We start from the raw sequence: 24,706 nt of genomic DNA on the forward strand, positions 1-24,706 counted from the left end.
CGACGGCGTTGCCCTCATCGGCTACTGCCTCTCCCTCCCCCTCGTCCTTTTACTCCAAAAAAATCCGAGAGGAGGAAAAGAAGGGGAGGTCGCTGTCGCTTGCGAGAGAAGAACTGCGGCAAAGCTAGGGCGCTCGGGAGGAGGCGTCGACGAGGATCGCGTGCTCGATCACCTCAAAGATGCCAGCTTCGGTGCTGCGAAAGAAGGCCTCGGCCCCTTGCTGCGCGACGCGATCGAAATCGAAACCGAAAGATGGCGGAAGCAAGATGTCGCGCTTGCGCTAAGGAGAGATCGCGCTGCGGTGTTGCAAACTTCGGGCGGCGTCTTCCGCGAGGTGGAGCGAAGAGTCGGCACCGATAAAACTCTAATTTTCTAATGCTCTGATACCATGTTATCAAAATAACTTAAGAAATCTTATTCCAATTACAAAATATAAGGCCCTATTTATAGTTAGAGTTTGGGGCCTATTCTAGAAAAAATATTTATAAAAATAACGAATATTTACAGCTAATACACCTTAATGGATATCCACAAGTCAAAATACAAAAGTGAGAGTACCAATGTGCTCTAGAGATTCCAAAAACCTATTCGTGTCCATAAATTTTCATTCTGATTTATTAAGGTGAAATAATCAACTTACCTTAATGGATCTCCATAGATTAAAATTCAAATTTAAAACCACTACTATGAGTTCTACTAACTCATTTGTACCCGCATATCTGAATTTGGATATCTCTATAGGTTCATTTAGGTGAAAACAATAATGTATTAGTCAATTAGACTATCCTTAACATGTGCTGAAATAACTAGTGGAATGAGAAAGTGTCTTCTAGCTTTTTTACTTTTGAAAGACAACTTTTGCCATTTACAAAACTAAGTGTGCTCGATGGTCAATTTCCAACTAATAGTGCGTGATTTTGTTAAAAGTATAAACTCACGACTCACGAGGGCATGCATTAAATTAATGTATATACAAAGTCTATAATCTAATCTCAAAGGACAATAACTTAGCCTAAACATATCAATATCTACGAATTGAAAAATATTCTTTTCACACGCATGTTTGTGATCAGTCAAGCGAAATTAACAAATCTTATATCTAATGTGTTTTAATATTCACATTACTTGATGATTTCACTGAAATGTATGTGATATGCAAAGTAGCTATTTCTTAACACAGGTTACATACCAAACAAGATATTTGTGTCATAGATGAAAAACAGTAAACATGCTCCAGCTCAGGCTTGAACTTAAGAATTATACATACCTCATTTGTCTCAGAACCTGTAGCAATATATCCATCTGAGGTAGAAAGACCAACGAAATTCTGGAGAAAGCAAATTGGACAACTTATTATCAGGGACTGTAGGAGGTAAGAAGAATAGGTAAGGTGCTTAAGTTAAACTGAAAAGAGTATTCTGAAGTCCATATTTTAGGCAAACTTTTAGAAATTATCCAGAAAACATAACAGCAAGTCAAGGATTCTGATCTGCATGGAATTCCTATGTTAATTAATGGATATCATTACTACTAATTTAATCTTTGAAATGCCAATTGTGTCTATTCAACCAGAATTTTCCCATAAGCAACAGTAATTAATTTTCAAATTAACTATTATATTGTAATAGTTATGTTTGTGATTTATTAGAGTTATAAATACTTGAGTCTATAAGAATTTATGGTTGAAAGTTTTAATAGAGGAAGCAAGCAATCATTGACAGAAGATCCAAAAAGCAACTGTAGGGAACTATATCTATCAATGACAAAACACCATCTTTTACCATAGCACAAAATTGAGATATTTGTATGACCTTAGTTATACAAACTCAATTATCACACTATCTTTTATATTAACCACGAATTTTAATGATTTATTGTATACTATTATGTTTCCATGGCACTATCAGCTTCAACACACAAAAAAAAACAATGGCTAAAATTAAACATGAAATAACAACAGAGATGAATAAACTCCACTGAATCACAATCAAAATCCACGAATCTGATTGTGAGTTGGCAAAAAATCCTTACATCATTGTGTAACAATCTTTTTCATCTTTTATTGAAATGAAGGATTCTTTGAATTAGTATTGCAGGAACTTCAACAAGACAATGATGCATGAAATCCATCTTTCAGTTGGCATTTCAAAAAGTGATTATGGCAAAGGGCCATATCTACGCTAGTAGTTCATCCAAAATAAGATGAATGAATAAGGATAAAATTCCTAGCTAATAAGTCACTCGTACAAGATTTAAATATTGTAATAGATGTTTTACCTTTATGTTTGTATGCCCAGTGAAAGTTTGAAGAGGACTTTCTATTATTCCTGATGCACTTGCAGGCAAGTCCCATAGCTTTAGTGAGTTATCAGTAGATGCAGATACTAGACTCAATGAATCCAGATACTTGACATAGCTCACAGTTTTCATATGGTTAACCAGAGTACAACGAGGTATTCTCAAATTACGGAGATCGTAACAGTAGATCTTGTGATCTGCCGAACCAATTGCAAGTGAATAAGCAGAATCAGGTTGAAATTGTACAGAGCACACATTTGCCTTAGTTCTGATAGTACAAACACTTCCAACCTGAAAGAACAATCATTTGAAGGATGTTATTTATTGTGTTTAAAAGCAAAGCTGTTATAATATATGCCAGAGTGATTACTGCAGTATACACAGTTCAAAAGCAGACATACACCAAGTGCAAAAATAGAATTGCCTGATTGATATTCCATATCTTCACAGCACCATCATCGCTACCACTAGCCAATTTCGTTGGATCTGTGAGAGAAAAGTCAACAGACCATACTCGTTTCTCATGCTCTCTCATTACTGCAAAAACTTGGTTTCTTGTTGCATCCCATGCCTAAAAGTTGGAATAATCTTTATTCAGAAAATTTTAAAAAGAGAATTGTTAGATTAGCAATCAAAAGATATGGTACCTGTACAACACCCTCAAAGTCACTCAAGGCTATATGGCTTTTGATATAGCTGTTCCAACAGATACAGCTTATCTTTGAGGCATTAATCATTTCTGCTACAGGATAATGAATATCCCGGTCTCCATTCAAAATAGTGTTGCATTCAAAAATCTTAATTTTCTTATTTACACCAGCAGTAGCAAAAAATTCTTTATCCCGATCAAAACCCATTGAACATACTAAATTCCTTGGATTCAGTAGATCACCTTGCTTAAGATCAGCCCTCACTTTCAACCTGCTAAATGCTAGATATTTGCACATGCCTCCAAGAAAAGAATTAATCCATTCATTTCTACCAACATTTTCTACATCATAGTCCCAATCATCAACTGAACTTCCATGGGGCCTAAAACTTGACCCTTTGCCACTACTAATAATGTGAATGAATTTGTTTCCTGGTTGACTTTCTTGTTTCACTGTCCTGCATCTTGTGGAAAAATAAACAGCCTCTAACTTTTTACAGTTTTTAATCAACCGGGAACTCTTTGATAATGGATTTTCCTGAATCTGCTGAACATTTTCAGGTCTTGGATCTTTAGCACCAACATTATAGTGCTTCTCTTGGATGGAATTCTGAAGGTCAGGTCTCAAGCGTTTTCTAGCATCTGAGTTGAACGAATACTCATCTTTTAAAGAATCCAATAAAGGTTCATCTAATTTTTCTTTTGATGAATGATCATCCTTGTCCAGTTTTAAACATGATTTCTTACTGAGAATTGATTTTTGGTGTGTGACTTCTTCCATGTCAGCAGTAAGAAAATGGATGGTATTATGCAACTGATCAATAATTTCCTTCTTTTTTAACTGCAAATGCAAAAGAAACTCCAGCAATAATTCTTGGTCTTCTATCTCTTCTTTTAACTTAATTGCTGCATCACGCTCCTCCAAACTATCCTTTGGTTGATTGAGGAACTCACTTTCCAATACTCCACTGTACTATACATCATCAACTCATTCAGTTATTAACAATGCCAATATTAAATAATAAAAAAAAATAGAATGAACTAACTCAAGCACAAAAGCCAATTGCTTTTCATGAAAATGTAGAATGAAGACACAAAATCAAATTCAACAAGTTATGCCACCATCAGCTGGATAAGCAATTTCCTCAAATAGATAACAGACTGATTCACTACAAATGAAAAGGTCGAGACAACTACTATTCTAACAAAACTTGTCTCAATAAAAAAGGGCAGTCCGGTGCACGAAGCTCCCGCCATGCGGGGTCCGGGGAAAGAATCCATTGTACGCAGCCTTACCTTGCCTTTGGCAAGAGGCTGTTTCCAGAAAACTTGTCTCAATGTCGTATGGAATAAAGGTGCAAACCAATATAATGAAATCTTAGAATTAATACAGACAGATATATGTGGATCATTCCCTAAGGCTTTAGGGAATGGTCAATCATACTTTATTAGTTTCATAGATAACTATTTGCTATATGGTTATTTATGTCTTATTCATGATAAGTTGCAATCCCTGGACATGCTCAAATTCACCAAAGTTGAAATTAAAAATCAACTAAGCAAGAAGATTAAGGTTTTGAATTTAGCTATGGTGGTGAGTACTATGGCAGATATGATGGATCCGGAGAACGACCTAGGCTTTTTACTTAATACCTTGCTAATCGGAATAATTCCTCAGTATACCATGCCTAGTAAACTACATCAGAATCGTGTAGTTGAGCAATGAAATCGAACCCTAAAAGATATGATAAAAAAATATGATGAGTTTTTCTTCCTTACTAGAGTCTTTATAGGGTGAAGCAATTAAGACTGCAATTTACTTACTAAATAGAGTACCTAATATGACAATGGCAAAGACTCCTTATGAATCGTGGATAGAGGAAAGGCCTAGCATTAGACATTTATACATATGAGGATGTCCAGATAAGGCAAGTCTTATAGGTCTAATGAAAGAAAATTGAACTCAAGAACTGTAATCTGCTATTTTGTAGGTTATTCTAAAAGTCTAGGGGCTTCAAATTTTTTGACCCTTCCAATAAGTCCTTTTTTTTAGATGGAAAATGTCAAATTTATTAAGTATTGTGGGCGCACTAATGTGAGAAATATAGTCTTTTAAGAAGAAAACATTGGTTTTTCTACTATGGTTACTAATCAAAATTACAAATCCAAAAGGCATAGTGAACCAAGATATTCTTGTGCTACCTCTAACACAAATGGAAGGACCATCCACTCATGTTGAGGTGTTGCCTTTAAGGAGATCTACCAAGGAAAGAAGATCAATAATTTCATATGATTATACTGTTTATCTTCAAGAGCATAAGTTTGATACATCTTTTCATCAAATCAAATAATGTCTTAATTCCAAAAAGTGAATCGAAGCCATGAATGAAGAGATAAAGTCTTTGCCTGACAATAATGTTTGGAAAATTATAGAATTGCCTAAAGGGATGAAATCGATTGGTTGTAAATGGATTTTTAAAACAAACAAGATTCGAAAGGTAATGTTGAAAAGTATAAGACTCGGCTGGTTGCTAAAAAATTCACTTAGAAGGAAGATGTTGATTACAAAGAAACTTTCTCGCCTATTTGGAAAAGTGGATCGAAACCATGAAGAAAAAGATGAAGTGTATGGCTGACAATAGCGTATGAAAAATTATAGAAATGCCTAAAGGGGCGAAATCGATTGGTTGTAAATGGATTTTTAAAAACAAACAAACAAGATTCGAAAGGTAATGTAGAAAAGTATAAGGCTTGTTTTGTTGTTAAAAGTTTCACACAGAAGGAAGATGTTGATTATAAGGAGATTTTCTCATCCGTTTCAATGAAAGACTCTTTTAGAATAATCATGACACTCGTATCTCATTATTATTTAGAGCGACACCAAATGAACATAAAGACTACTTTTCTTAATGGAGAAATAAATGAGACAATATACATGGTGTAACTAGAGAATTTTGAGTCTAAGAACTCAAAGCACCTAATATGTAAGTTAAAGAAGTCAATTTATAGTCTAAACCAAACGTCCTATCAGTGGTATCGAAAATTTAATTTAGGTGGTTACTTCATTTGATTTCAAGGAGAACACCGTTGGTCAATGTATATGTCTCAAGTTCAGTGGAAGTAAGTTCATTATACTTATTTTATATGTGGATGATATTTTTCTTGACAAGCAATAATAAAGTTTTATTATATGAAACCAAAGAGTTTCTATCCTGTTATTTTGAAATGAAGGATTTTGATGATGTATCTTTTGTGTTGGGCATATAGATCTATCGTGATCGTTCAAGAAGTATACTTAGACTATCATAAAAGATTTACATTGAAAATGTGGGTATGACATATAGAATTATACACTTGGTGACACACATGCAGCAAAAGTTGACAAATTTAACTAGTAATAATGCTCATAATTTGAACTTGAGATGTAGTAATTCCCTTACGCTTTTGCTTATGGAGTTTCATATATGCTCAAGTATGTACGTGTCTAGATATAGCATACATAGTGAGAATGTTGAATAGATATTAGAGTAATTCTAGAATAGATCACTAGAAAGTAGTAAAATAAGTTATTCGATATTTGTAAAGAACAAAAGATTTTATGTTCACATATCGAAGATCTAATCACTTGAAAGTGATTAGATATTCGAACTCTGACTTTGTTGGGTGCTTAGATAGTAAAAGATCCACTTTAGATTATGTCTTCATGCTTACTGAAGAGTTATTTCATGAAAAAGTGTCAAACAGACACTCTTCCACCATAAAAGCAGAATTTATAGCTTGCTATTAAGCATCCAACCATGGGATATGGATGCAAAATTTTATCAAATTGCAGAAAGTTGATGGTATTGAGAACCCATTGAAGATTAACTGTAATAATAAAGTCATCGAATTGTATTTCAAGAACAACCGCAATTTGTTAAAGTCTAAACACATTGACATCAAGTTCTTAGCGATAAAAGAAAGAGTTCAGAATGGTTAAATATCAATTGAGCATATTAGTACAGACTCAATGATAGTCGATCCACTCAGCAAGGGCTTACCACCCAAGGTATTTCATAAGCATGTAGATCGATGGGGGTTCTTCTTTTGAATGGAGTACCCATTTAGTAGGAGCTTTTATTTATTATTTTATACTTCAAGTTGATTAACACATATGGATACTATAATTTTATATTCCTTGTACATACTAAGGTTTAAAGATACATATGTGTATTTTGTTTCGACAACTCTGAAATAAAGAAAACATGATTTACTATAGGGTTTTAGCATATGGTGCTTGTAATTATGATTTTAGATCCCTTTGGATTATAAAGAGGACCAGTTGAAAATAGGCATATGTAGATCAAGCATTTCATATAATTTCATACTACACATCCATATCAGATTTATATTATTAGTAACATTGGTATTGTAATTATTGATTGGTCTTATTACAGATATTATAACAATTACCACTTGAATCATAAACTAATGAGATTAATAGATCAGATTGTTCTAAAAGGTATTTCTCCCATCAAGTGACATTGTTAAGCTATTTTACTATGTGTTATGTGCGGAACGATATGTAGTTCAAATGGGAGATTGTTGGAATTTATTTCTCCATATGTGAGCTTACATATTAAATTCATAACATATGGATTTGTCATTAAGACTTAAGCCTAATACAGTGGAGTGATCTGATTAATATATTAATCATGGGATAAATTAATTAATATGGACCTTGTGTATAGAGGCATTTGCTCGGTATGTGTTATTTTTGATGGGTTGATAACATAAATGGGCCTAAAGTATATAAAGGTTTGGGCCCCAAAGGGTGAGGTGTCCAGACTTCTTCTTATTCCATGTGAAAGAAGAATACGGCTACTGTCTCCTTATTCCCTTTGGAAGATCAACCTGCCGCAAGATTTTGTCTTTTGATCTTCATACTGCTCAACAACAACAGTTTGATAACAATGACTCTGAATTCAGGTTAGATTTCACAGTCATTCTCCGTTAAATTGTTTTACATCAATGATATATGCGATCTGATTTCGAATTGTTCCCAGACTTTGAGAAATTCATGCATAAAGAACAATTCGTGTAATTCCATCACGATCATCGATGAAGCGGATTAAATAATGAAATAAAACAGTAGTTGCAGCAGAGATTCCAAAAGATCTAGCAACTCACCTCACCTTAGGCCGGGTATCCGGGTGAGGATGCAACAGCCAAAGGCAGCAGGAGGCTTCCTTGGGCCACTTGAGCAGAAGCTGTGGCGGCAGAACACGGTGTCTCAAGTTGGCCATCGATATAAACTTCTCCTCTAGCGACTCGAACGAGTAGAACAGCTAGACAAGAAAATCCCATCTCAATTAGCTTCCCAACCAAACACCAAAGCAAGAAAAAGGCACGAAGAAAGAGGTGAAAGATCTTCAAACCTCGAAAAGGAGGACACCTAATCGGTAAACATCCGATGCAAATGTAGCTGGCTTCCCAGCATCTTCCTCCGGGCTCGTGTACCACGCGGCCTCCATCTGCAGTACTTTCTTCATCGGGAACGCCGCCTTCTCGTCCTCGACGCCGCCACTCGGCTCCGCCGAGGCCACCAGCCAGGAGGAACCACCGCCAAGTCTTGAGCGACCCGACGCCAAATCGTCGTCCTCTGAGGAGTCGGAACAGGAGGCGGACTCGATGAAGGAAACGCGATCCAGGGAAGACATGACGAAGCAGGAGGGACGGACGCCGCCGACAACGACGCCCTGGGAGTGGGCAGCGTTCACGGCGTCGACGATCTGCCGGAAGATGTGGAGGCACTGGAGCAGATCCACGGCCCGGATGGGCTGGTCCACCCATTGACGCAGGCTGACCTCATCCTCCGCTGCCGCAGCCGGCTCATCCTCGTCCTCGACCTCGCTGCGGGGACCAGCCGTGTCCTCCAAGCCACGCATTACTAATTACTTTACTCCTTTCTCCTCCTCCTCCTCCTCCTCCTCCTCCTCCGTTTTTTGCTCGGTCCTTGTCGTTCCAAGAATGAAGCAAGCAGAGGGAGATAAGGGTCTGCTGCCGCTGCTCCGTTTTAATTTAAAAAGAAAAGGGTAACTTGCTTAAAAATACCCAATGGAAAATTTATCTTTGTGGTCAGTCGTATAACAAAGGCACCCATGAATTTCTTTGCATGCACTCCCCAAACCTTAGTTTCAACTCCCCAATACATGATTTTACAAACTTACCCTTTCCCTTTCTCTCCTCTTCTCCCCCTTTGCTCACCACGTGCGCAGAGCCTCCTCTCTTCTTCTCCCCAACTGTTCACGAGCTAAGGCTTTCCGGCGACACCAGTTGTTCAACTTTCTTCTTCTTCCCGGTGACACCGGCGAGAAAGAAAGGGGCCACAGAGAGAGACCTTGCCGCCGGAGACAGCCGGATACACGCTGGAGAGGAAGAAAAGCGTCGGAGAAGGAAAGGTCGTCGGAAGAGAAGGAATCGCCGGAGGGAGAGAAATAACCCTAGTCGACTGCGTGGTTAGAGTTCGACCGCGATTTGCGATTTGGGTTTAAAAACACGATAAAATGACCGCAGTCGACTGAGGAGGGTCTCCAGTCGAGTCCAAATTGCCTCTGTTCGTGGTCAGTCGACTGGGAATAAATCTCAGTCGACTGATGTGAGGTTATCGCGAATGCAAAGGAAAAACACGCAGTCGACTGAGGAGCGTCTTCAGTCGAGTCCAAATTGCCTCTGTTCGTGGTCAGTCGACTGGGAATAAATCTAGTCGACTGCGGTGAGGTTTTCGCGCATTCAAAGGAAAAACACGCAGTCGACTGAGGTGAGGTTTTCGTGCATTCAAAGGAAAAACACGTAGTCGACTGAGGAGGGTCTCCAGTCGAGTCCAAATTGCCTCTGTTCGTGGATCAGTCGACTGTGAATAAATATCAGTCGACTGGAGGTAAGGTTTTCGTGCATTCAAAGGAAAAACACGCAAACGACTGGAATATGATCCCAGTCGAGTCAGATTCGTCACTGTTCGAGGTCAGTCGACTGGGATTTAATCTCAGTCGACTGGAGTTGGTTCTGTGGCGAATGCTCAAGATAGTCGACTGGATTTTGAGTTCCGTCGACTGGCACCAAGTTATTACTCCTGATACGCCGTTTCAGTCGACTGTTTTTAAGGCCAGTCGAGTCATTTTTGAATCTCAGTCGACTGCCTTTTAAGGACAGTCGACTGAGGCAACTCAGCAGCGAACAGAAGCCAGAATGACTCGACTGGTCGTTCACATCAGTCGACTGATGTCACAATCAGTCGACCGAAGGAAAAATTCAGTCGACTGCATTTTGAATTCAGTCGCCTCAAGGAGACGGATACTCAACTAGTGAAATAAAAATGGTTAGTAAACTCTTGACATGGTTTCCACCATGGTTACTAGACCATACATATGTGAGGTCGCATCAAGAGTAAAATAATACAAAGTAGTGGAAAAGTAATGGTGAGCTCACTCTTGACATGTTTTCCTATATGGTTACTAAACCATGTACATGTGAGGTTGCCTCATGGTCATCATGGTGGGGGTGTCATCTCAACTATACTCAAATTTCTTAAAATCGTACTGGATCTCACTCGATTTATACTGTAATTTCCACAATGAGTACTGAAATTTCCTTATTTTGTACTCAAATTTCACTTGCTCTTGGCATTCCCTTCGTGGTGAAATAATAATAGTAAGCTCACTCTTGACATGTTTTTCTACATGGTTACCAAACCATATGTATGTGAGGTTGCCTCATGGTCATCATGCTGAAGGTCTCATCTGAACACTATACTCAAATCTTCTAAAATCATACTGGATCTCACTCGATTGATACTGTAATTTACACAATGAGTACTGAAATTTCCTTATTTTGTACTCAAATTTCACTTGCTCTTGGCATAACCCAAACTAGTGAAATAAAAATGGTTAGTAAACTCTTGACATGGTTTCCACCATGGTTACTAGACCATACATATGTGAGGTCGCATCAAGAGTAAAATAATTCAAAGTAGTGGAAAAGTAATGGTGAGCTCACTCTTGACATGTTTTCCTATATGGTTACTAAACCATGTACATGTGAGGTTGCCTCATGGTCATCATGGTGGGGGTGTCATCTCAACTATACTCAAATTTCTTAAAATCGTACTGGATCTCACTCGATTTATACTGTAATTTCCACAATGAGTACTGAAATTTCCTTATTTTGTACTCAAATTTCACTTGCTCTTGGCATAACCCAAACTAGTGAAATAAAAATGGTTAGTAAACTCTTGACATGGTTTCCACCATGGTTACTAGACCATACATATGTGAGGTCGCATCAAGAGTAAAATAATACAAAGTAGTGGAAAAGTAATGGTGAGCTCACTCTTGACATGTTTTCCTAGGACGTCACAGTTTATTCATTCATTCATACATTTATCTATCATATACGAAAATCTAAAAACTTTGCAGCGGAAACTAAAGCATTACGACAAAACATAGATTCGTATACAATAAATAAACTTAAAAGCATGATAAGTCTAGATGCTAAGTTCACATCAGGAAACAAATATAACATGATAGTTTTAGTCAACTACAACCCACAAGAATAATAGAAAATGTTTGTATGGCCAAGACTTGGTCAAGTCACCACCACACACATCATTCCAGCCTTGTCCCGCTGCCCCCCTTAACTCAGTGCCTGTTAGTTGGATCTGCAATATAAGGAAGAAATCTATAAGCACAGGGCTTAGTAAGTTTCTTTCCTACTCACAAAATCCGAATGCCACAAAAACATATCATTCCTGGCATACAACATAGAAGCATATTAACAGTTCATAATCATGTATATTCACTTACTTTAACATTCATAGCATATACCTTTAGCATGATAACCATTTGCTTTTTCAAAATATATTATCTTATTAGATAAACATAATCAACATTGTTGGGGTCCCCTGGCTTGTACCCATTCATTTCTCGCGCGCATTCCTTCAAGTAAGTACGAGATAGCTAGTCTCGACCTACCTGCATACTAGGTCTTCTCTAATGTCCTTCAACCTAGGGGCGTTCTAAAGGTGCCCATCCCTTGGATCCCTTTCGGGTTCCGGTACAAGCCTTTCATTAAAGTAAAATAACTTCCTACTTTCGTTTTCATTTTCACATGAATGTTCTTTAACATTTTCATGACATGACATGGTGAACATTAGCATTACATATCTTTGACATGAGGTATAACATACCCTATGATTAACAATATTCAGCCTTGACCCAAACCCTAATCTTCTTCAGGGTAGTCAACTTGACTGGTTGCGTTATAGTATCAATTAACCTTGGCCGTATGAGGATTCGGCTGAGCTAGGGCCGAATGAGGATTCGGCTGAGCTAGGGCCGAATGAGGATTCGGCTGAGCGGCCGAATGAGGATTCGGCTGAGCTAGGGCCGAATGAGGATTCGGCGGCCGAATGAGGACTCGGCTTCGGGTATTCGGCTAGGTGCCGGCCGAATGGATAGTCGGCAATCTGATTGAGTATTCGGCTTCGGGTATTCGGCTAGGTGCCGGCCGAATGGGTATTCGGCAATCCGAATGAGTATTCGGTTTCGGGTATTCGGCTAGGTGCCGGCCGAATGGGTATTCGGCTGGTGATGGCTGAATGAGTATTCGGCTGATGAAGGCCGAATGAGGATTCGGAGACTTGGTAATCGATCAACCGATCGATTACCCACTCTAATCGATCAAGTGATCGATCATTTGACGTAAATTTTTCCTCTTTAAACTTACTAATCAATCCGTTAGTCAATTACCGTTCTTGTAATCGATCCTGTGATCGATTACAACCCTCTCTGATACACACTACGAAACTCTGCTAAGTTCATTTCTGTCAACACTTTAACTTTTTCCAACCTAACAACAGATTCCCTGGTTATGTTTAACATGGTCACAGAAGTTTAACATGGTCACAGATCTCATGTAAATGTAGTTTGCTCTAACAAAACATGGTTAAAACAACCATACAACCATAAACCTGAGTGACAGTTAAACTTCAGAAGGAAAACCAGTAAACGATCGTAGCTATTACACTGCAGGTGAGGAAACTTACAGTGCTGATGCTAAACAAACCCTCTGTCAACCAGGAAGAAAGAAACCCTGTGACTCCCTCAGCTCTCAAATCCCAGCACCTTCGGCAATTGACAGAAAGGAAGAAGAAGAAGGCAACTTCACCGCGGACGAAATAGCTTTGGCCTTCGTTGGCCTTCATGCTTATATAAAAGGTAGTACAGTAACGCAGATCTTAATTCCTCTTAATTTTGCCATTACGCCGTATTAAAACCAAACCGTAACGCCAGGAAACGTCTCCTCGTTTGGCATGGTTATTAGCTACTGCATGATCCCTTAACCTCTAGTAACATTCCCTCTATACTTTTAACAAGAATTATTTACTTGCACATATGGTCCAAGGCTTGCTATACATGGGAGGGGGTCCAAGGTTCAAATCCTTGCCCCTCCACACTTTCTTTCTTTTTCTTTTCCCCTTTTTCTTTTGGCAAAGCCCTCATAAAACATTGACCTATAGACCCCTTTAGGGCTTACCCTACCTTTGTCTATTTAGAATTCTAACCTTCTAGTATGAGTCCTCTTTAGGTATCTCTACTAAAGACCTCATGACCAGGCTATCATTCATAAATATCCAGGAATTATCATAGGAAAATTACGGGTGTTACAAATGGAAAAGTAATTGTGAGGTCGCATCAAGACATGTTTTCCTATATGGTTACTAAACCATGTACATGGTGAAACTTGATACTCAGATTTTCCAAAATTGTACTCGATCTCAATCTATTTGTACTGAAATTGTCAAAATTTGTACTATAATTTTCCTATTTTGTACTAAAATTGTTGTTGCAATCATGCTCATATGTTATATTTTTGATGTTTGACACCAATGAACCTTAGAGCACAAGATGTAACGCCCGCCCTTACGTGGGCCTTGACGGACGTCACAGTTTATTCATTCATTCATACATTTATCTATCATATATGAAAATCTAAAAACTTTGCAGCGGAAACTAAAGCATTACGACAAAACATAGATTCGTATATAATAAATAAACTTAAAAGCATAATAAGTCTAGATGCTAAGTTCACATCAGGAAACAAATATAACATGATAGTTTTAGTCAACTACAACCCACAAGAATAATAGAAAATGTTTGTATGGCCAAGACTTGGTCAAGTCACCACCACACACATCATTCCAGCCTTGTCCCGCTGCCCCCCTTAACTCAGTGCCTGTTAGTTGGATCTGCAATATAAGGAAGAAATCTATAAGCACAGGGCTTAGTAAGTTTCTTTCCTACTCACAAAATCCGAATGCCACAAAAACATATCATTCCTGGCATACAACATAGAAGCATATTAACAGTTCATAATCATGTATATTCACTTACTTTAACATTCATAGCATATACCTTTAGCATGATAACCATTTGTTTTTTCAAAATATATTATCTTATTAGATAAACATAATCAACATTGTTGGGGTCCCCTGGCTTGTACCCATTCATTTCTCGCGCGCATTCCTTCAAGTAAGTACGAGATAGCTAGTCTCGACCTACCTGCATACTAGGTCTTCTCTAATGTCCTTCAACCTAGGGGCGTTCTAAAGGTGCTCATCCCTTGGATCCCTTTCGGGTTCCGGTACAAGCCTTTCATTAAAGTAAAATAACTTTCTACTTTCGTTTTCATTTTCACATGAATGTTCTTTAACATTTTCATGACATGACATGGTGAACATTCGCATTACATATCTTTGACATGAGGTATAACATACCCTATGATTAACAATATTCAGCCTTGACCCAAACCCTAATCTTCTTCAGGGTAGTCAACTTGACTGGTTGCGTTATAGTATCAATTAACCTTGGCCGTATGAGGATTCGGCTGAGCTAGGGCCGAATGAGGATCGGCGGCCGAATGAGGACTCGGCTGAGCTAGGGCCGAATGAGGATTCGGCTGAGCTAGACGGCCGAATGAGGACTCGGCTTCGGGTATTCGGCTAGGTGCCGGCCGAATGGATAGTCGGCAATCTGATTGAGTATTCGGCTTCGGGTATTCGGCTAGGTGTCGGCCGAATGGGTATTCGGCAATCCGAATGAGTATTCGGTTTCGGGTATTCGGCTAGGTGCCGGCCGAATGGGTATCGACAATCGGCTGGTGATGGACTGGTGATGACTGAATGAGTATTCGGCTGATGAAGGCCGAATGAGGATTCGGAGACTTGGTAATCGATCAACCGATCGATTACCCACTCTAATCGATCAAGTGATCGATCATTTGACGTAAATTTTTCCTCTTTAAACTTACTAATCAATCCGTTAGTCAATTACCGTTCTTGTAATCGATCCTGTGATCGATTACAACCCTCTCTGATACACACTACGAAACTCTGCTAAGTTCATTTCTGTCAACACTTTAACTTTTTTTCCAACCTAACAACAGATTCCCTGGTTATGTTTAACATGGTCACAGAAGTTTAACATGGTCACAGATCTCATGTAAATGTAGTTTGCTCTAACAAAACATGGTTAAAACAACCATACAACCATAAACCTAAGTGACAGTTAAACTTTAGAAGGAAAACCAGTAAACGATCGTAGCTATTACACTGCAGGTGAGAAAACTTACAGTGCTGATGCTAAACAAACCCTCTGTCAACCAGGAAGAAAGAAACCCTGTGACTCCCTCAGCTCTCAAATCCCAGCACCTTCGGCAATTGACAGAAAGGAAGAAGAAGAAGGCAACTTCACCGCGGACGAAATAGCTTTGGCCTTCGTTGGCCTTCATGCTTATATAAAAGGTAGTACAGTAATGTAGATCTTAATTCCTATTAATTTTGCCATTACGCCCAGTGGCGGATCCAAGGGGGGGGGGCGGGGGGGGGGGGGGCTTGAGCCCCCCCCTGAGATCGCGGTAGCCCCCTCCTGGAGCCTGGAGGTCCATCGTCGGGGCGGATCCAAGGGGGGGGGGGGGGGGGGGGGGGCTTGAGCCCCCTCTGAGATCGCGGTAGCCCCCTCCTGGAGCCTGGAGGTCCATCGTCCGACCATGAACCGTCGGCCGGGGAGCTCCACCGCGCGGCAAAGGCAAATGGTACGTGAACGGCGACGGGCCGACGGCGAGGAAAAGAGGTGGAAAAAAAAGGTCGGCCACTGCGGCGGTGCGGGATTTGTGCGGCCTGCGGCCTGCGGGCAGAGCCCGGCCCAGGACAAAAAGGGCGACGGGCCGACGGCCCGGGCCGGCCAAATTTGTTGGGTTTATTTTGATTAGGGGCTAATGTTTTGGGTTAAACTTGATTAGGTTTCTCCGCTTCTCGCACCGCGGCACCGCCGATCGTATCCTCCTCATCGCGTCCTCGTCCGAACCGCACCGCGCCACCGCCCGTCCGCCCCTTCAAGCGATCCTGCGATCGCGTTCTGCCGTCCTCCGATCGCGTCCTCCGAACTCCGAACCGCACCGTCCCGCCGCGGCGCCGCCGATCGCCGCCCAAGCTTCGATCGCCGCCTTCAAGTTTCAATCGCCGGCCAAGCTTCGATCGCCGCGCCGATCGCGTCCTCCGAAGTCCGAACCGCCCCGCCCCCGCCTTCAAGCTTCGATCGCTGCGGTCTGCGGTCTGCTGCGGGCAGCGGGCGGCGCCTTCAGGCTTCAACTCCACTCACTGATTAGGTATTTTATTTAGGTATAACTGTTTAATCACTGTTTAATCTTCACTGTTTAATCTGCTTTGATTTTAATGATTTTAGTACTGTTTAATAACTGATTTTGATTTTAGCACTGTTTAATCTGTTTAGATAATAATCTGTTTAATACTGTTTATAGCCCCACATTTTTAATCTGTTTTAGATATGATTGATTATTGTGTAATCTGTTTAATCTGTTTCATATCTGATTGATTATTGTGTAATTGTGTTCAAATCGTAGAAGTAATTCATTTATAGTTTTTTCATAATTTAATTGTTTTTTCTTAATTTACCTCTACTTTTTTTTGCATAATTTATATATACAAATAGGAAATGCAAAATTTTAAAGGTTATGGATTTTAATTATTGTTTTATTTTTTTAATATAGGTTATGGAAAAATATTTAAAACGAAGTGTGGAATCTTCTAGTAATGAAGAAAATAGTAAGAAAAAACATCATTGCATTGAATTCAACCCAGATGATGTTATTAGTGATCCAGGGCTACGTAAACCAATTAATGAATTTGATATTTCTATTAGAGATCAAATTCGAAGAGAATATTTGATTAGAGGCCCTTGTCAACCATTTGGTCATAGTTATCCTCGAAAACAATTTGGTAAAGAGCATAGGAGTTTTCAAGATGCTTGGTTTAAAAAGTTTTCATGGTTAGAATATAGCATTTCAAAAGATGCTGCTTTTTGTTTTTGCTGCTATCTTTTTGCAAATTCTCAAAGAGGATGTCGAGGTAGAGATGAGGCATTTACCAATTCAGGAATAACTAATTGGAAAAAAGCTATTGAAACATTTAATACGCATGTTGGTGGTGTAAGTAGTGTTCATAATGATGCAAGAACACAACTTGAGGCTTTTCAAAATCAGCGACAAAGTGTGTCACATTTGTTACAAGCACAGGGGCGCGCAATCGAGGTTGCGTATCGCACTCGATTAACGGCAGTTTTAGATGTTACACGTTTTCTTTTAAAGCAAGGTTTGCCTTTCCGCGGGCATGACGAGTCATTGCATTCTTTAAATAAAGGTAATTTTCTTGAATTGATTGAGTGGTATACTCAAAGAAATGACGATGTTGCCAAGACAATGAATGATAATGCCCCTGGAAACAATCAAATGAAGTCTCCAACAATTCAAAAGGAGTTAACACGGGCTTGTGCTACTGAAGTCACAAATGTCATTCTTAATGACATAGGGGACAATATATTTTCTCTTATGGTTGATGAATGCCGAGATAGTTCAGTCAAAGAGCAAATGGGAGTTGTTTTGAGATACGTGAACAAACAAGGATGTGTTATTGAAAGATTTCTTGCTGTTGTTCATGTGTCTGACACTTCTGCTATTTCTTTAAAGAAGGCTATTGATGAATTATTTGCAAAACATAAATTATCATTATCAAGATTAAGGGGCCAAGGATATGATGGGGCCTCAAATATGCGAGGCGAGTATAATGGATTGAAAGCTCTCATATTGAAGGAAAATTCATCTGCAAGGTATATCCATTGTTTTTCTCACCAGCTTCAACTAGTTGTTGTTGCAGTTGCTAAAAGTAATCGGATTGTGAGTGATTTTTTCCAGTATGTTACTATGATTGTGAATATTGCTGGTGCTTCATGTAAAAGAAAAGATAAATTTAGACAAATTGAACATGATAGACTTTTAGAAGGTTTAGAGAAAGGAGATATTGTTAGTGGCAAAGGAAAAAATCAGGAAATCAGTTTAAAACGACCAGGGGATACTCGTTGGGGTTCGCATTATATGACTATTGTTCGTTTAATATCTTCGTGGAATTCTGTTTTACAAGTGCTTGAAAATGTGCATGATGATGGTACTAATGATGATAGTAGTGGTATGGCTGCTAGTTTGATTGATAAGATGGAGAATTATGAATTTGTGTTTGTGATGCATTTCATGAAATATTTATTGGGGATCACAAATGAATTGTCGCTTGCTTTACAACAAAAGAATCAAAATATGGTACTAGCTGTCAGTTTGATCAAAACGATGAAAGTTCGACTACAAAAATTTAGAGAGGAAGGATGGGAGAAACATTTGGATGTCGTCAACACATTTTGTAGCAACCATATGATCCTAGTACCGAATATGGAAGAAAATATAAGAATTCGTGGTCGTAGCAGACGTAATGGGCAAATGATTACTAATTTTCATCACTATCGCGTTGGAATTTTCTGTGAGGTATTAATTTTATATACTTTATTGAATTTTAGTATTTTTATGATATTGCTTTCTAATACATTTTGTATTCATTTATTATTATTATTTCAGGTTCTTGATATGATGATTCAAGAGATGAATAATCGTTTTTCAGAATCAAATACGGAGGTACTTACTTGCATTGCTTGTTTAGATCCAAAGGACTCTTTTTCTCAATTTGATATTGGTAAACTACTCCACCTTGCTAAACTTTATCCGGAGGATTTTTCGTTAACTGATCATATAATACTTGAGAACCAGCTTGAGACTTACATTCTAAATGTACGAGAAGAAGATGAATTTTCTATGATTGAAGATTTGGAAAGTCTTGCTAAAAAGATGGTTGAAACTGGCAAAAATACAGTTTTTTCATTGGTATATCGTTTGATCGAGCTAGCATTGGTCTTACCAGTTACAACTGCTTCTGTTGAAAGGGTCTTTTCTGCGATGAAAATTATCAAGACTGATTTACGCAATAGGATGGGGGATGAGTGGATGAATGATAGTTTGGTTGTATACATCGAGAAGGAGATTTTTGCCACAATTGAAAATGAACAAATTTTACAACATTTTCAGCAAATGAATACTCGTAGAACACAATTGTCTCCTCTTGTTTGATACTTGAGGTCAGCCTGCAAGCTCAGAAACGTGTATTCCAATTCTGGACCAAATGCTACTTGAACAGACTACAGAGGTAGCAATAGGATTAATCACTTAAAGAATTTCATTTAAATGTCTTGAAAAAATCTTGAAATGTGTATTCTGCTTGTTTATGATGTTACTGATGGTGGTTGTTTTCTGAACTATGATTTACAGATGCAAATTTTGAAAAAGTTTTGGTGGAGTGACAATACTTTTGTTGTTTCTTTTAACCAAACAAAGGTTAAACAATTGGGTAATATTGTGTGAAGATAAAGCAAGCAACTCTGTGCGTGTTATGACAACCAAAAATAAGAGAACCAAACCACTAAACTATTAATGATACTTTGTCAAGTTGATATAGTAAGCATGTGCAGCTGATTTAAAATGGGGGTAATTCCTGGGGTGCCATTACTGAGATCAAATATAGTATGTGTTATTTTTAGTTTTAGTGGTGGGTGTCATATTTTGCGTTACACTATTTTTAGAAGTTCTAATCTGGTTGTGCGCATACACTAACCTAGTTATGCTGTGAAGAGTAACCTTTTACTGAAACCTCTGTTTAATTATGAGAAAAAGCTTGTCAGGAGATGAAGTCCTTGAGTTACTGCATTTACTGTCTTGAAGCTTCTTATATGATAAGATTGTCTCACTGAAAATTTTGTGAAGGAAAGAAGAACATTTAGAATTTTGCGAGGACTAAATAGGCTGAAGAGAGTGCTGGATGGAAATGCTGTCAAATCTCAAACTACAAACGCATTGCTGTTCAAGATTGTTCAAATTTTTCTAGCATCCGTAAGAATCGGAAGCTCGAAAAATTCTGCAGCCGGCCTGGTTGAAAAAATTGAGCCCCTGTTGAAAAATTAGTCTGGATCCGCCACTAATTACGCCGTATTAAAACCAAACCGTAACGCCAGGAAACGTCTCCTCGTTTGGCATGGTTATTAGCTACTGCATGATCCCTTAACCTCTAGTAACATTCCCTCTATACTTTTAACAAGAATTATTTACTTGCACATATGGTCCAAGGCTTGCTATACATGGGAGGGGGTCCAAGGTTCAAATCCTTGCCCCTCCACACTTTCTTTCTTTTTCTTTTCCCCTTTTTCTTTTGGCAAAGCCCTCATAAAACATCGACCTATAGACCCTTTTAGGACTTACCCTACCTTTGTCTATTTAGAATTCTAACCTTCTAGTATGAGTCCTCTTTAGGTATCTCTACTAAAGACCTCATGACCAAGCTATCATTCATAAATATCCAAGAATTATCATAGGAAAATTACGGGTGTTACACAAGATGAGATATCTAATTTGTATGTTAAATATGCAGGAAAGTCCTTACGGAGTAAGATAAGTGGAGAAAGTCCAAGAGGGAGTCTTGGCATGAGAAAGTCCAAGAGGAAGTCTTAGCATGAGAAAGTCCAAGAGGAAGTCTTAGTATGAAAAAGTCCAAGAGGGAGTCTTGGCATGAGGAAGTCCAAGAGGGAGTCTTGGTATGAGGAAGCCCTGTTCATCATTCTAGAACAAAACACATTGAGATGAAATATCATTTTATTCGCGACCACGTAACTAGGGGAGATATTGTGCTTAACTATATTGAATCAAAATCAAATCTAGCTGATATCTTCACTAAACCACTTCCCGAAGCCAAATTTAGCTATCTAAGACGAGAATTAGGAATGTGCTCGGTTGGTTAAGAAATCACTCCATGATCATCTTCACATTTTAACTAGATTGCATCTCTTACACACATAGATAATACCTTGCTTGTGTTTTTGTATAACTTAGATGGGAAGAGATGCTAAGATCATTCTTTTAGTTCATAATGTTTGTTATGATGCATTACTTTAGGCTAAGAGACTGAATTTTTATGCATCATTTATTTGACCAACTATGGGGAAGACCAATATATAATTCATGTGTATTTGGTTCGAATATCATGGTTGGATATTCCATACCAACTATATCAATCCCTTAATCATGTATGAGCGTATGTTGTCAACCTAGGTTAAATCCTTCAGCATTGCACTCAACTGATACTTTTAATCAGCTGACTGAACTGATCTCAGTCGACTGATTCAGATATTCAGTCGACTGAACATGACCCTAGTCGACTATAATTTATGTCCAGTCGACTAACCCCGCACAGAACCAAATTGGACTCGACTGGAAGCTCATTCCAGTCGACTATCTTGGCTATTCTTCGCCATAGACCCACCTTCAGTCGACTGCGTTTTAACTCCAGTCGACTAATCTCGAACAGTGACTAAACTGACTCGACTGGGATTATATTCCAGTCGACTGCTTTGTTTCTCTTTGCCCATGTGAAAACCTCACCTCAGTCGACTGGGATTTAATCTCAGTCGCCTGACCATGAACAGAGACAATTTGGACTCGACTGGAGACCCTCCTCAGTCGACTAATCTATGATCAGTCGACTGAGGAATTCTCATTAGTCGACTACGGTTATTTTTTCGCATTTTTAAACCGCGACCATAGCCGATGTAAGAATAATTTTTCTATGTTGCGCTCCTTACCCTGCGCTCCTCGTCCGCGACAACCCGACCCCTCGCCGCTGTCGCAACTGCCGCTTCACCGTCCGACCACCACTGGCAGCAGCATCACACCCGATGAACGCGCAACTTGTCGGCGCACATCCCCGCACCGGATTCCGATCGGATAGTGGCAGGAATCCAGCGAATTCGGTCGGAAATCGACTGTTAGTGCCGAGCGGCCGATTTCGACCAAATCGCGGTCGGAATCCGGCCAAATTTCGATCGAGGAAGGACCGTCGGCGACCACCAGTCCTTCCTCGGTCGGATTTTGGTCGGAAACCGATCGCGATTTGGCCGGAATCGGTTGCTAGTGGCAAGCGGCCAATTCCGGCCGAATTCGCCAGATTCCGGCCACTTTCAGGCCGGAATTTGGCGCCGAGTTGTGCGCGGGCGAGTTGCGTGTTCATCGGCGTGATGCGGCGGTCGGCGGTGGTCGGACGGCGATGCGGCAGTGACTGGAGCAGGGCTGGGTCGGGTGGGAGCGCACAAGAGCGTACGAGGCGGGACTGCAGGATAGCAAAATTGGTGTAGGAAAAGGGGAAGAAGAGGAGACTGGAGAGAGGGAGGAGGTAGATTTGTAAATTCATGAATTGGGGAGTTGAAACTAAGGTTTGAGGAGTGCATGCAAAGAAAATGTTGGGTGGGGACTGATCATAAAGTCCAATTTATGTTTGGAGAGTTTTCTCTAATTTATCGTACATGGATAATATATCTTTAGTTGACAAATGAGCTCAGTAATGTCAACCACATTGTTCTTAGCAACTCCACAAGGCATAAAAGTCAAAATTTAAGAGAAAGAATTTAAGAAAGCATGGAGGCTTAGTTTTTAATACATCTTAATAACTGACCTTCATTAAATAAAACTAAGAATAAAATTTTTTTACAAACTTAATTAATCCCCAGGGGGTTGACTTTTTAGTTTCCCTTTCCGTACTGTCTCATAAAAGTCGATGATTGAGATATATTTTGGAAATAAGATTAATACTCTTTATTATAATAATTATTATTATTCTATGATAGAAACTTTAAAAGGGAGAGATTTCATGTAATGTCATGGAAGGAGCATGCCCTTCAGTCATAATTGAGTTGATCATAATATGATAAATTTACAGAATTGAATAAGGAAATTCTGATAAAATCATAGAAATACCCGTACATGTGGAGGCTAACTTCGTTTTCTTAATTTACTCCTCTTCCACTGATATTGGTGCGTAGGATGTCTGAATCACTTTATATATATATATATCTCTTTTTGTTATATGGTGAGAAGGTACAATTAATTAGAAGATAGATATATGGAAGAAGTGATATCACTATAAATATAAATAAAAGAATGTTGAATTACTTTTAATTAAAGAGTATATTTGATATCTAATCAAATATATATCTTTTAAGTAACTTTTCGATAATATACTAATATTAATTTTTCATATTCTATTTATTTTTTAATTATTGTAAGTCATATATAATGTATAATAATTATTTTAATTATTTAGTATGTGGCTTCCAAATTTAAAATTATACAGTGCAATAACAACAATTAAATCTTATCCCATTAAATGAGATCAATTATATGGATTCTTCTATGTCATTTAGTTCTATCATCTATTATATTAGAATCTATATTTAAATAAATTTTATCCATTTTATCATAATTAGTTAAGTCTTCTTAAATTTTTTTCTTTATTATTTAATGTGCGTATTTATCATAGTTTTATATTGTGAAATATTTATTGATCATATCTGTATCATTTTAAACTTATCTTTATATATAATATTGAGCATAATTATGCTCTATCTTAATTTATAAATTAAGATAGAACCAACATGGTTAACATACTTCCACTGTGATTTTACCCAATGATTAGGTAACACCCAATGATTAATCAGTTTGATTACAAGTTTCACCAATATTGTTGGCATGTCATGAACATGGCTTCCAACAGTTTGTCCTCTTTGTGCTTCAGAAAAAAAGTCAATTGAGTGAGATATGAATGAAAGGAGACAAACACCAGTTATATTTCCTTTCACCATAACTTGAAAATCAATATAATCATTCAACCATCATATTTTGTTCATCCCTAATACTTGTTTTTCGATAAACACTTTCATGTGTAAATCAATAATAGATATATATACTCCAAAAGAATCAGATGATCACATAGTTTACATGGTTAGCTGGATTTCGATATCGGGTATGATTGCACGCACATCTCTTGGTTCATCCCTCCTTGTTTCCTTTGTTTTCATGTTCACCATTTTTGCTTATTTGTCGGCTTGTCTGGATTTTGAAATGACCAACTTTCTTCAATAGGAAGGAAGCAAAAACAAATAATGCAGAAAAAAAAAATCAAATTGAAGAAATAAGCTAAGGCAGTTTGGATGCTTGAAGAATCTACACTGTAAATTTGGTTTTTTTTCTTGACTATACAAAGAAGATTAAATAGGTTAAAACAAATAATTTTTAGCATGGATTGAAATTTTATTTATGCAGTGCTGCTGGATACGAGTGAAATTTGTATTTTAAACTTTCAGCAAAGAAAATATATATCATCATTTAGTGAATGACAAAGTGAAGAAATAATAAGTTTCAGCAATTTTTTCCCCTCACATTGGATTAGATATG

General features: G+C 38.4%; 1 protein-coding gene and 1 pseudogene across 1 annotated transcript; one reads left to right on the forward strand and one right to left on the reverse strand.

Annotated features, from left to right (window-relative positions):
- The window catches only part of LOC141847604 (protein SPA1-RELATED 4-like), a 10,734-nt pseudogene extending 1,645 nt beyond the window's left edge, over nt 1-9,089 (reverse strand).
- Nucleotides 9,090-17,163: 8,074 nt separating this feature from the next.
- Nucleotides 17,164-19,504, forward strand: LOC141847605 (uncharacterized). Its single transcript, XM_074735660.1, has one exon. The coding sequence runs from the start codon at nt 17,759-17,761 to the stop codon at nt 19,502-19,504; it is 1,746 nt and encodes a 581-aa protein (XP_074591761.1). The 5' UTR covers nt 17,164-17,758.
- Nucleotides 19,505-24,706: the final 5,202 nt, after the last annotated feature.

The sequence above is a fragment of the Curcuma longa genome, chromosome 16, assembly GCF_044706935.1.
Source record: "Curcuma longa cultivar G26 ecotype Majalengka, Jawa Barat chromosome 16, ITB_CL_G26_1.1, whole genome shotgun sequence".
NCBI lineage: Eukaryota > Viridiplantae > Streptophyta > Magnoliopsida > Zingiberales > Zingiberaceae > Curcuma > Curcuma longa.